Raw genomic sequence first — 13,191 nt, forward strand, 5'->3', positions numbered from 1 at the left:
CTACATGTGGGGCAGAGAGAGAGGGGGGGGGGGGCGACAGGGAGGAAGGAGGGGGAGTAGAATGGAGGTGGTTTTGTTCTGAGGAAGCTTTGGAAGAGTGGGGGCGGGGGGGTGGGGGCGGGTGGGGGTGGCAGTGGGGTAAATGGGGGTAACTGAAATTCTTTGGGGAGTGGGAGTGCTTCGTGTTAATGGACATGCTGACGAACGAAAATAAATGCGAAGTTTGTTGGGATAAACTGATGTTTTGGCCGTCTAGCGAGCTGGCGGTTGTTGGTGTTTGCAGTAATGTTGGTGCCGATGATGTTGAGACGCACTGGTCGGAGCGTGTGGCTCGCGGTCGGAAGGTGGCGGGTTTGATATCCCAGTTGTGGAGGTCGACGTGGCCCGTCATCTCTCTGCGGTCAATAAAATACGTACCACTGTTGTGAGAAGCCATTCGTGGCTGTCCTTTGCTGCGACTCGCACCTCTACCGTAAGAACGTGGAATTTCCACCGCCGGTTGTAAACGGATGATAATGTCGCGTGTGCATATCAGCAGGAGAGCACTTTTTTTCGTTCTCGAATAATTTTGAAACATTGACAATTATATTCCGTGTGCGAGGAAGATCTCATTGGCTGCGTTTGTACCTCGCCAGCAAACCCTGCGGCTATGATGGTGTCCGAGCCATCTACGAGTTCGTTGGTCGACGATAATAACGGCGGCAGCCACTTAACCCTTCCCTCGTTCCGAGACGTCTGTGAGTTGCAGGGCGGGGTCCCGTTCACTGCTCGATATCGGAAGCGCGCAAGCGGTGAGCGCCGCAGTTTTTAAAGCCATTGTACTCGATGCAGAGAAACGTAGCGTCACGACCGCACTCTACAACAGACTGTACCACGCTCCTCCCGCATGGCCTTGTGGGAGCATTGTGGGAGCCTCGGAACATCTTCCGACCTCAAGACGTACCTATGAGGTTATTTCATTTTAGTTTTTCTTCCAATTCTGATTTTCTTCCGATTCCGAATGGGAAAGGGCCAATGGAATGCGTCCGAGAACATGTCCAAAGGAGGAGATGGAGCGGTTAAATCGGTTCGTGTGCACGTGCTAGATGTGCTTATCACATCGCAGGATCGTGAGTGGTGGCGGCAATTTTTTTTGTTGGGGGAGGGGGGTGGCGGCTTCATCTAGCAGCGGATTGACCACGGTTTGTTTGTTGGAGCACGGACGTCGCCGCTGCAGCAAGGCGATCTCAGTCATCCACCAGCCGTGAATTTTCTCAAGCGTTGCGGTGTGCGTGGTGTTCGTGGTGGGACGGTCACGTACGCAGCTCTCGGCTCGGTGTGCAAACTCCTTAAACCCCGCATTCCGTGCGCCCTATCTCTCTACAGATAGCCAAGTGAATCGGCATATTTAAAAAAAAAACACAGAGAAAGAGGGAATTATTTTTTGACTTCTAGAGGGGGCACTGAGATGGGAATGTAGATTGTGGGGATGAAGAGCGTGCATTTTGTGTTTCTGTTATTATCTATGAGGCGGTTTGGGCAAGTGCTGTTAGCGAGCACCTATTTAAGGCTCACGAAGGAATGGTGCGGCCAACTACAACCTTGGCCGCCCTCGTCTTTCCGGTGCTGATGGCACTTTACAAGAAGTGTCTTTTGGGATGTTTGTATGTCGGGTGTCTGTGAATGTGGCGTATGTGCGGTTTGTACGTAGGCATCCGTGGTATTGACTGGGATGTGGTTTTATATCGTGATGTACTGCCGCTTATAAATCCACTGCTGCATGAAGGTGTTCCCCCACGCTGTGTCGTTCGGTCATGGGGTTTGTTTGACCATACTTCACCGCACTGGTCCGTGCGTGTTTCGTGAAGATGGTGGCCAGTGATTAGCATAGACACCACTCCGTCATGGATGTCGGCTTAAACTCGTAACGTGTGTCTCTACCTGCGTGTGTGTTTGTGGGAACAGCGGCGCAGCAGGCGAGCACGTTGCTGTACTTACCCGGCCCCCCGAGTTTCATTCCCGCTCACGGCCAATGCCAGTGACGATTGTCTGAGCCAGTCCAGGGCCCTTTCCTAGTTAGACAAATGACTACATAGTGTGGTGTGTAAACATCGGCACTCGGGTGCGATGTTAGCCACCCACCCTCTCGTGTACCGTGCCGGCCTTCATAGGTCCTTGCGAACAGCACTTTCCCCAAAAGACTATTTGGGCTATACGGGGGGGGGGGGGGGCGGGGGTCTTTGTCTTGTGTTGGCGTGGTGTACTTGCGTGCGTCTCATTAGACATGCATCTCCATTACGGATTAAATCACTTCGGAGGTTAGGCCAGAACAAATGAATGGTTTGAGACACGCATTTGTGGGACAGGCACTGGGGAATCGACGCAGTCAGGCGGTCACAAACGTTGTGGCCTTTAGCCAACATACATATGTGTGAACTTTTTTTCGCACCGTACATAGTCAACCGTGGCAGTGATGAGTTGCCTTGCGCTCCCACATCAAGTTAAAGAACAAGTCTGCTATACTTTTGGCTTTCTAGGATGGGGCTTTGATTTTTTTTTCCGTATGAAACGATTTGTTTATTTTATTTCTACCTACGTGACTTTGGCGAAAGAACCAAAGAGTATGCTTTGTTTATTTGTTTTTTAATTAATTTTAATAATAGGACTCGTAATAAAGTAAGTTTGACTCTTGTTGTTTCAAATGAGGCGGAAGAATGGTATTGTTGATACAGATCTCCCAGTGTTACTTCTAAGACATTAGTTTTTCTATAATTATGAGAACACAATTTGAATAATGCTGCTCTTAAGACAAATATGACCGACAAATACATTGTTGGTCATCTGGGGATTTGTGTGCGACAAATTTACACTGAAATTCATGTTCACTTCATCACATTTTTATTTGGGCAGAATTCCTTCCACTGTCTCAAATCCAGAAAATTGCCTGGCTTGCACATTCAGGCCGTTTCCTCTTGATGCAAATCAAAGTGCAGTCGTCCGAAGTGCCAGTTTTCATGTTGTAGAAGATGGCACTTTCAATTTCATTCCGATTTAATTGTAGTTTCATTCCTATTGAATTTTAGTTTCATTTATTTCGATTTCAGTTTCATTCCTATTGAATTTCAATTTTATTCCTATTGAAATTCACTTTCATTCATATTGAAATTCACTTTCATTCATATTGAATTTCAGTTTCATTTATTTCGATTTCAGTTTCATTCTTATTGAAATTCACTTTCATTCCTATTGAATTTCAGTTTAATTCATATTGAATTTCAGTTTCATCCCTATTGAATTAGAAAGTAAACGAGCTGTGGTGAACACGTGTGTGTGTTAGGTGGTCTGTTAGGTTGGACCCCACGTTGCTATCCGGCACGACGTCCGATGTTTCGCCCCATGTGCCGTGCGGTGTTCTTCAGTGACTTAAGGAGTAATTCGCAGTTCCTGACAAACCCCGGGAAGAAAAAAAAAACTAGGTGGGAGTACATCCGCAATGTTTGATGTCTGGTCAGACTGGCTATAATTTTTTTATACAGTGGGCTTTAGGACAATGATGTCAGGTTAACGCTTAATTTACTATTATTTATTATGTATGTATATATGTTGAACTTCTTTCATGCCGTACGTAGCCAACCGTGCTAATTGAAGATGTGGGGGTTGGACAACAAACGAAACACAAATCAGTTCTAAAAAAATTCGTTTTCAATCTTGGTTTAAAAGTGCACAGCTCCAGTGGCTTCCTAATATCGGAAGGAAGAGCGTTCCAGACGGCCACAGAAGCGCGTCTAAAGGTGCGTGATGCCGGTGACCGTCTTTGTTCGACGGCTCGCCAATGTGAACATTCGTTCCCCCCTTACTTCTGGCCTTGACTAATTCTCCCGCAATGCGATCACTGTTCGATGGCTAGCTGCTAGCCGAGGACGGCCGGGAGTTTGCGTGATGGTTTCCAATAATTTCCTGCCTATTTTCTATGCAGCCCCCCTCCTGTAAGCCGCCTCTTCCCCATGTAACGTGCTCAATCGTGTTGGTTGGGTCGCCATTTAAAAAAAAAAGAGATTCTTAACTCGGTGGTCTTCACCCGAAACAAACTTGCCGAGCTTCAGCGGGTCAGCGTTTTGCACGTCAAGACAAAACCAACGGCGGGCAGCAAAGAACCGCCCCGATGTGGAGATGGCTTGCCCTCATCTACGGCTATAAAGCCACGGTCCTAACACTTGCCCCTCTGTCATCCCGTTAAGGGCAGTCTGTTTGTGCGGTTTAATATTTAACTCCGGTAAACGCAGTCGGGCTTCCTGGCATTTTAATTTGCTCTGTTGTGGCTGTGTGAGATCTGAATTATGGTGGGGTTTTGGTGCTGGTCGTAGCATTTTACGTGGTGGGATTTTCGTTGTGACAGAAACCACATTTTATTTCTTAACTTCCGATTGCGATGCAGTTTCAGTGTAACTGATATTAACGTCAAGCAAACGTGTAGGCCGATGTTAGAAATAAACGTATCATTTGCGGCATCGGTGGCATTATAGGTTCGGTCGGTGTGCCCTGTAAATCTGCCCTCATTGCGGCATCGCTCTTAGTTAAAGCACCACAGTGTACATTGTTCTCGTGAAGCGGTGCATATAAAAAAATACTGAGCAAGTTACTTGGTGACGCTTGCCTTGGCAAGTGATTGCGCAAGCACACGTAACAAAACAAACGACAAAAAACTGGAGGCATTCATCAGTAACTCTGTGGCCTTGAAAGGGAAAATATAGAAGAGAGGAGAGGTTTTGGGCGAAAGAAGGGGGGCCCCATCGTGGCACGTGAGGGAGGGCCATTTCCCGAAATGTAACCTACTGCAGTCATTGAGGAGCGGGACGTTCCCAGAGATGCTCATCAGTAGCAAATGACCTTAAATGAATACGCAAATAAGCCATGAAATACGGGAACATCTTCTTGGTTCTTTCGGTAAAGTCACGTAGAAGGGAAGTAATAAAATAATAAAAATAAAACATAATAAAATAATTCTCACGACGTTTCGGCCACACCTGAGGACGGCTGCTTGCGTTGTGGCCGAAACGTCGTGAGAATCATTTTATTATTTTTATTATTTTATTACTTCCCTTCTACGTGACTTTACCGAAAGAACCAAGAAGATGAATCCCTGCAGTCACGAAAGCTTTAAATCGAAATATACGGGAACATTATCATAATAACACATCACTTTCCCTCTCGTCACTTTATCGCTCATCACCTGCTCTCTCATCGCTTTCTCTTTCATCGCTTTCTCTCTCATCGCTGTATCTCTCATCTCTTTATCTCATCACGTTCTTCCTCGCTCTCTCTCTCTCTCGCTCGATGCAGCAGTCGTGTAGAGTTCCAGATGCGATTCGTGGATAGCCAAAGTTCACGAATGGCGAGGAAATCCTGTAAATATATTTCCTTTTAAGGCCACAGTATTGTAAACGAGTGTGATTGTAGAATTAAGCTGCAACCCTGTGCGTTCATTAACGAATATTCGTTCTCAAGCTCACAACGTGCCATACAATTGCACTTGCAAGAATCTCTCCACTTGTATATGTTGCATGTAATGGTTTCACGTGACCCCTGCAGTCACTGGAGGCCAAAATGTTAGTTAAACACTCGTGAATTGGCTGAAAACATCTGCATATATCGGGGGACTGCAGAGCTTGGGCACTTGTTGATAGCACCCTCTCCCCCCGCCCGACCTGCTTCCTTGCAGCTCGTCCGTGTGTCCTCGGCGATCGTGAGAAGCAAATTTTCTCAAACGACGATGCTCTATATATATCAAACGCTAAGCTGAACATCAACAGCGGGGTCAAGTGTGTCATGGCAGTCTACCATAGTGGGCAGGAGCAAGCGGGGAAAGTCGTCTTGATGAGCATTCCCTTGACCGAAGGCAACACATGTGGCTTAGTTTGCGACGGACATTCCAGAGGCTCAGGGAGCCACACTCCGAGCACCTTAATGGGACAAAATGACAGGCTCCCTAGAGGGCCAATTTTGTCGTGATAACCTTTTCATAACTGCAGGGGCCTCTACTCAGAATTTCATAGCTGAAGGCTGCAAATTAGCTTTGTTGAGAGGCAGAAAAAAACAAGGGCATTGTTTAATTTGTTCCACACACACACATATATATGTGGCGAATTGTCGGTGGGAAGGTTATGGATTGTTTGGGGCGTGCTAAAGCTGCTTGTTCAAGAGGAGCCTGTTTCCGTAAACACCGCAAGATAATTGTCTCAGACTTCCAGGCAGAGGCATTTTGCAGAAAAGGAAATCTATTACCTTGAAATTTACCACCACGGAATTATCTCAAGACCAATTAAGAACCCACACTGCGTTTGGGAAATTAAAAAGAGCAATTACTGCAGAGGTTGCGGGGTGACGATTCATCAATTGGTGCGCGCGTAATTACAGAGCTACTTTTAAGAGTGCAACGCAGATAATGTGTGATTCGTGTGTTCTTTTGCAAATTCCTCTTGTTGCCGTCAGATAAATGACAAGTGTTTAAAAATATATATATAATTGTCCCGGCAGTGAACATCAATAACAAAACAGTGGTTGCCCATAACACACGAATTGGATCAACAGAATCGGCTTAACATCACAGGCAGGATACTTTAACATCAGGCCAAAACGCCTACGTAAGTTGCGCGTTTATCCTTTTGCGCCTTGAGACATTAATGAAAGGAGCTATACAAATAAATGTAAATAATAATTATTAATTGAACACGTGACAATCCTCACTAATTGGCCGCGTCGGGTGGAGGTGGTTTCACATTTTACATTTACGCGATCTCACCCCAAAGTCGCCCCCCCACAGCGACCGCCGCTCCCTTACCGAGCGCCGTTTTGGCGGACGGCGGTTATAGCGGATCGCGGCGGCGTGGAGAGCGCTCGCGATCTGTGAAAGCGGCCCCCCCCCCCGCTCGCTCAGTGTTCATCCTCACTTGGTGTCTGGACCCCGCTCCGCGAGCACCCGCGCAGGATTGGCGCTGTGAGCAGCGCAACACTGGACCCGCTCGCCCCCAGAGTAGACATCTGTGGGGGGGTGGGGAGTGAAAAAAAAGAGCTCATTGGGTTCCTCCAGTCGAAAGTCTCCAGTCTAAAGTCTAAAGTTTCTGATTCGGATTCTGATGCAGGTGGGTCCAGCGCAGTAACAGCAGTAGCATGTGCAGAAAATTAAACGCTAAAAATCAGTAGAAATCCTTGATTTCTTTAATAATATGTTTCACCTTAACTACACTTTTGCCTTTCTGTTGGCTTGGCGAGTCGGTCCGCGGACGATATTAATTCGAGTAAATGTGCAATTTTTGTGAGGTTTCTTTTTTTGCACGGGGTCTGAGTGGGCTGGGGTGGGGGGGTAGTTTGAAACTGATCTAACGGTGGGCGAGCTCGGGTTGAGCAACGTTCACCATCTTCGGTGATTTCACTTGAAGCTGCAGATGAGAGAGGGGAGCCTGCCGCGGGGTTCGGCGTTTGCTGTCAAATTAGCGGGGCAACTGTGGCAGGGGAACCTCGGTGTGACCCTGCTGTTTGCGATGTCGTTGCCATGCATCCTCGGCACACACGTGCACAGACTCGGCCGCACGGGGCCATGTGCATGTACTGCAAACACATACAAAGACAAAGATCCCCGTATAGCCTTTGACCGACTGTTGGGGCAAGTGCTGTTAGCTAGCACCTACGAAGGCCGGCACGGCACACGAGCGGGTGGGTGGCCAGAACCACGCCCGGCCGCCTTTGTTTCCCTTGTGGCGACATTTACACACCGCAACAGGTACTCTATTGAGGCTGAGTCGACCTCGGGGAGGCCCGGGACCGGTTCAGATAATCGTCACTGGCGTTGGCCACGAGCGGGAATCGAACTCGGGTGCCTGGGTTTGTAGCGCGGCGCGCTAACCGCTACACTACCGTTCCCCATGCAAACACATACATGCGCACACACACACGCACATAAACAAGAACAAACACACAAAACGAAATCCACAGTCTATACCCATGTACTGCTTGCACACGTGCATCCACTTTACAGCTGGCAGCTCACTGGTGCAGCAGCAGCAGCAGGCAGCTCAACTTGCAATGCCCGCTGCCGAATTGGATCCAGCGAGCCCTCGCAATCTGCCACGGCGGTGTCAGCCGGCGAGAGCGCTCTCCGCTTGTGCTGTGTGCGGCGGCGGTGGGGCGTTAATGCTTTAATTGCCTCGCGAGCACTTGCCACGGCCGGCCTTCCGCGGCATCAAACACTCGCAGCCAGGCGCGACATTTACTTAACCCTCTCTTCTCCTCCTCGTGCTACTGCTGCTGCTGTTCCTCTTCCTCCTTATTGTTGACGGGGGGAGGTGGGTGGAAGTCCCTACACCGCTGCTGCCAGCCGGCCCTTAGCCCCCACACGCCACCGCCGTCGCCTCTCCGTCCCTCCGATCGTGACGCACGGGAGGGCACGCGTCGGAGTGCGCGCTGACGGCTCGCCCCCCGGCTCGACTCTGCGAGCCCCTCGGGGCGACCGGTGGCGGAGTCGATGCCCCCCCCCCTGGGGGCCCCGCAGCTCGCCGGACCTTTTGAATGGGAACGTACGTCGCACGCGACCGCCGATGCGCGTCTCCTGCGTCTCGACTCGCTGCGTGCCCGCCCGCGTGCGTGCGTGCGGGAGCGCGCGAGTTTTTTCTCCCCCCCGTGTTTTTTTTGAGCGGTCATGTCAGTCGCGATGCTCTCAGCTGCGCGGAGAAGTCATGTTCCCCCTTGCTTACTCTGGCCTGGGGTGGTGTTGGCAGCGGTGTGTGCTTTGCGAGAAGATCTCACCGCGTGCGCCAGGCTCTCTTAACCCTCTTCAGCTGGACGGTCCCCCGGCGTCCGTCCGTACGTTCGTGTGTGGTATGTGTGGTGTGTGTGGTTTTTAATATATAAACAATGTCTATTTCACCCTCCACTTCCCCTACTCCTCCCTCCGGCTAATGTCAAGATTGTGCCATTGCCGTCGAACTCTTCTCTCATCACAACCAGTGCCAAAGTCAAGTATAAGTTACACAGCTTTTATTCGGATACACAAGCGGGTCACGTTCATCAAAAGAGTTGAAGGGTTCTTGCCCGACAGTGGTGTTATCACTGCTGACAACCAATGCCAAACTCGGTGTTCTGCTCAAAGATGAAAGCTTGCATTCACAAACACAAGTGTCGCACACTCTTGAGAAAGAGTAACTGAAAAATGTCTTCAATATAAGGTTTCATCTCTTCTTAACCCACCCGGCACACGAGGTGCCGTGCCGGCCTTCTTCGGTGTTACTCGCTAACAGCACTTGTCCCACGAGACTGTTCAGGCTATACGGGGGATCTTTGTATGTCTGTGTGTGACAACCGTACGTGGGTTTGCATAGCAGTGGAAGACGCCCCTGTGTTTGTTCAGTAAATGGATGCGGAGCCTCCGCTAGCGGAGCTGCTGAAGCTGCAGCTCCAGCTCACGTGTGAAGGAGTCACTTCCAGGGATCGAACCTCTCCCCCACCCTGATCACCCCCCCCCCCACACCCTGATCACCCCCCCCCCACCCTGATCACCCCCCCCCCACACCCTGATCACCCCCCCACACCCTGATCACCCCTCCCCACCTCCCCCCCATCACCTCTCCCCACATCCCCCCCCACCTCCCCGATCACTTCTCCCCACCTTCCTCCCACTCTGATCACCCCTCCCCACCTCTCCCCACCTCCCCCCCATCACCTCTCCCCCCATCCTCCCACCCTGATCACCTCTCCCCCCATCCTTCCCATCACCTCTCCCCCCCCCTCCACCCCATCACCTCTTCCCCCCACCCCCCCCTGATCACCTCTCCCCACCTCCCCTCTCCCAACCACCCCTCTCCCATTCCGGATCAGGTTTAAGGCTCGGCCGCCTTGTGACCCTCACCGCCGCCGCTGTGCCCGCGCGTTACGTCCTGTTTGCTGTTTTTCTTTTGTGTTTCGGGAGACAAATTTGTTTTGAACGGTGTTTTGGTTCTTCACGAACGCCCACCTCCCCCCCCCCCCACCTCCGGCTTCCTGAGCCACCCAAGCAAACAGTCACCGAGGCAGATGTGTTTCTTTCTGCCGCGTTCTCGGCCCCCGGATAAGGGGGATAGAGGCCTGCTCCGTGTGCGTCTCGCTTACCGCCTCGATGTTAACAAAGGAACTCTTTCACTGCCTGGACGATGCACTGCGCTCGGGATGCAAACGCTGAGGGGCGGGTTGGGAGCCCCTGTGACTTTGTCCCAAGCAGGTGCTCCGTGAAGTGCTCGCACTATCCATCTCTGGTTGAAAGGGTCAATGCGCTCGCTGTGCCCGTCCGTCTATCTGTCGTCTGGAACATTGGGTCACGATAATTCTCGTAAACGTGTGACCCCAGCGTAAATGATCCGTTGGTACGGCGTTGCGTTGCGGTGCTATGATGGAATTGGCCCAGACAAAATCGGGCAAATTGATCAAAGGGCAAATCAATAAAAACCCAGTGACAAATAGGTAAAGCTTCTCGGCCAACGTGATGAGTCCACACGACACGCGTGCGCCGCCGCTCCTGGTGATGTGATCACGTGTCGATGTCTTTTTTGAGGAATTAAATGCTCTACTTACGAGGTTAAATGGGCGCTGGAAAGCATTACAGAATCCATGGGTATGCACGGTTTTTCTTCCTTGTTTATAAGATTCGTGCCCTGCCCCCTCCAAAATAAAGGGCAACGAATTACTTAATATTTTTACACAGATTCTTATAAATCACCACTCGGTCTGTGAACTCTCAAGTCTGCAGGACGTTAACACTTCCACTCTCGCGCCACAATCTCATAGCTACTTTAAATAATGTTCCTATTTATTTTACCAGGTAAATCCCACTGATCTATATAGCCCTTGTTGAGACGTTGACGTGGCCACAATCGATAGCTCAACAAAGTGGCTCATCGTGTGGAAAATTCTAGCAGCTTAATAGTCTAAACACGTTATGAGACCTCCTTTACCAGTGGCAAAATATAGTGATAGGTTTTTACCCTTTAAACTGGTACAAAACTGACACCTTTATACAAGGCATCATGTTTGCAATAACCACAACACAAGCAGTCAAAATGCAAACAAAAAGAAACAACTCTGATAATGGTAATGATATGCACTGTCGTTGAAGTTGATTGATCCACACCCGAGACAGCTTTCCTTAGAGCCTAGTGTTGGTGTTGGACCAGATGACGCAACCTGCATTTTGACTGCTTGTGTTGTGGTTATTGCAAACATGATGCCTTGTATAAAGGTGTCAGTTTTGTACCAGTTTAAAGGGTAAAAACCTACTACTAGTCTAAACACGTGTTTCTAAAGGTGGAGGGAAAAACCGGAAGACCCAAAGAAAAATCCTTGCGACCACTGGGAGGACATGCAAACTCCATGTATTCAGATGTCAGGGTCGGGATCGAACCCACGACTTTCTGCATATCGGGCGAGGTAGTTAACATCTCGCCGCCGTGGTGCTATTAATTTCCACATGACAAGCCACTTCGTTGAGCTATTATTTGTGGCCAGGTCGCTTCCGAAAACGAGCTATATAGCTTAGTGGGCCTTACCTGCTAAAATAAAAAGTTGAGTTTTTAATTTTCCACATTCATGAACCGGAGCGGTTTGCTTCTCGGTGGTTGTGGAGACGTTGACGCGTGATAGTTGGCGGAGCGTGACGCGTGACGTGTGTGTGTGTCTGCGTGTGTGTGTCTGTGCGCGTGGTCCAGGTGTTGAGGCTCTGCGTGGGTACCAGGTGAACCTCCAGGGCCTACGCGGGGACTTTGGCTACTCCAAGTGCGAGCAGATCCTGCTGGACAATCCGCTCACCGCTGCCGACGTTGACAAGGTTGGATTGCGGGTTAACATCCCCAGCGTTTAACAGTACTCTCCTTTTTCGTATTTGATTGTCAGCCAACACTGGTAAAAACAACATGGGCATTTTCGTTCTCTTCTATCATGTGCACCAACAGGTGCTTGTGCACTAACAGGTCCACGTACACGTACTCCTCATCCTCTCTTTTAGCCCCCCCCCCCTCCAATACGTCATCATGTGCACCAACAGGGGCTTGCACACAAACACGTCCACGTCGACGTCTACGTACACCTCTTTTAGCCCCCCCCCCCCTCCCAATACGTTCCATTCATTGGCTACCACATTCTGATAAGCTCCCCCCCCTCCCCATTAACTTGTAGTAATAATAACAACAACAATTTAGAAACTTGTGTCGGTCCACTGCTGGATGAAGGCCTCTGAAGGGGGGGGGGAGGGTGCCATGGTGGCAAGATGTTAACTACCTCGCCTGGTATACAGGACATCGTGGGTTCGATCCCGACCGCGACCCTCATATTTGGAGTTTGCATGTCTCTCTTCCCGTGGCTGGACTTTTCTCCGAGTCTTCCGTTTTTTCCCCTTCACATTTAGAATCGACATGCGTTTAGAGTAATTTGGCTGCTTTAAATTTCCACATGATGAGCCACTTTGTTGAGCTATCGATCGTGGCTAGGTCGCTTCTAAAAAAGAGCTATACATAGCTCAGTGTGGGCCTTACCTGGTGAAAAAAATAGTCGGTAGTTAAAAATCGTTTCCGCTGTGTTCTCCGCAGGAGTTCGTTTACGACGGCTTCGACTACCTGCAGTTTGGAGCCGACTACTACATCACGGTGGACCCGGTGCCGTTCCCTGCGAGCGGCGAGCGCGAGTTCGCCGCGGTGGAGTTCACCGCCCGCTGTGAGTTCCAGCCTCTGCTTCTGAGCGAGCGTGAGAGCGCGTGAGAGAGCGTGAGAGAGCGTGAGAGAGCGTGAGAGAGGCAAGCGAGTCAGTGATTGCGGGGAGCACGACTGCAGCAGGTTGGCGCATCGGGCTACGAACCCGGTGACTCGAATACAATTCCCACTCATAGCCAACATGTATCTATATTGAACTTCTTTCGCACCATACATAGCCGACCTTGCTAATACGAGGTGCTCAAAATGCTTTAACGTTCTGTACACACGCGAGTCACTCTGGTTCGTGTGCTCAGTTCCTATTCAGATTTTTTTTTTCCTTTATAATCCGCATTTTGAAACCGACAAATGCAAGAAGTACCGTTATGAAATGCGTGGTTGGTCAGTGTGGCCGCAGGAAGGTTCGAATAGTCACTAAATTAATTCTAGATTTTAAGCTTTCGTGACTGCAAAGATTCATACTCTTAGGTTTTTTTCGGTAAAGTCACGT

At 49.8% G+C, this 13,191-nt stretch overlaps 2 protein-coding genes across 2 annotated transcripts in view; one reads left to right on the forward strand and one right to left on the reverse strand.

Moving 5' to 3' along the window:
* The window catches only part of CFP (complement factor properdin), a 261,228-nt gene that overhangs the window by 105,371 nt on the left and 142,666 nt on the right, over positions 1 to 13,191 (reverse strand). The window lies entirely within an intron of this gene.
* IL17RD (interleukin 17 receptor D) overlaps positions 1 to 13,191 on the forward strand; it is a 93,040-nt gene that overhangs the window by 37,384 nt on the left and 42,465 nt on the right. The window contains 2 exon segments of the mRNA XM_061551827.1: positions 11,706 to 11,824; positions 12,582 to 12,705. Coding sequence (XP_061407811.1) covers positions 11,706 to 11,824; positions 12,582 to 12,705 — 243 coding nt within the window.

The sequence above is a fragment of the Lethenteron reissneri genome, chromosome 15 (assembly GCF_015708825.2).
Source record: "Lethenteron reissneri isolate LAM-NWPU_2019-01 chromosome 15, ASM1570882v1, whole genome shotgun sequence".
NCBI classification, from domain to species: Eukaryota; Metazoa; Chordata; class Hyperoartia; order Petromyzontiformes; family Petromyzontidae; genus Lethenteron; species Lethenteron reissneri.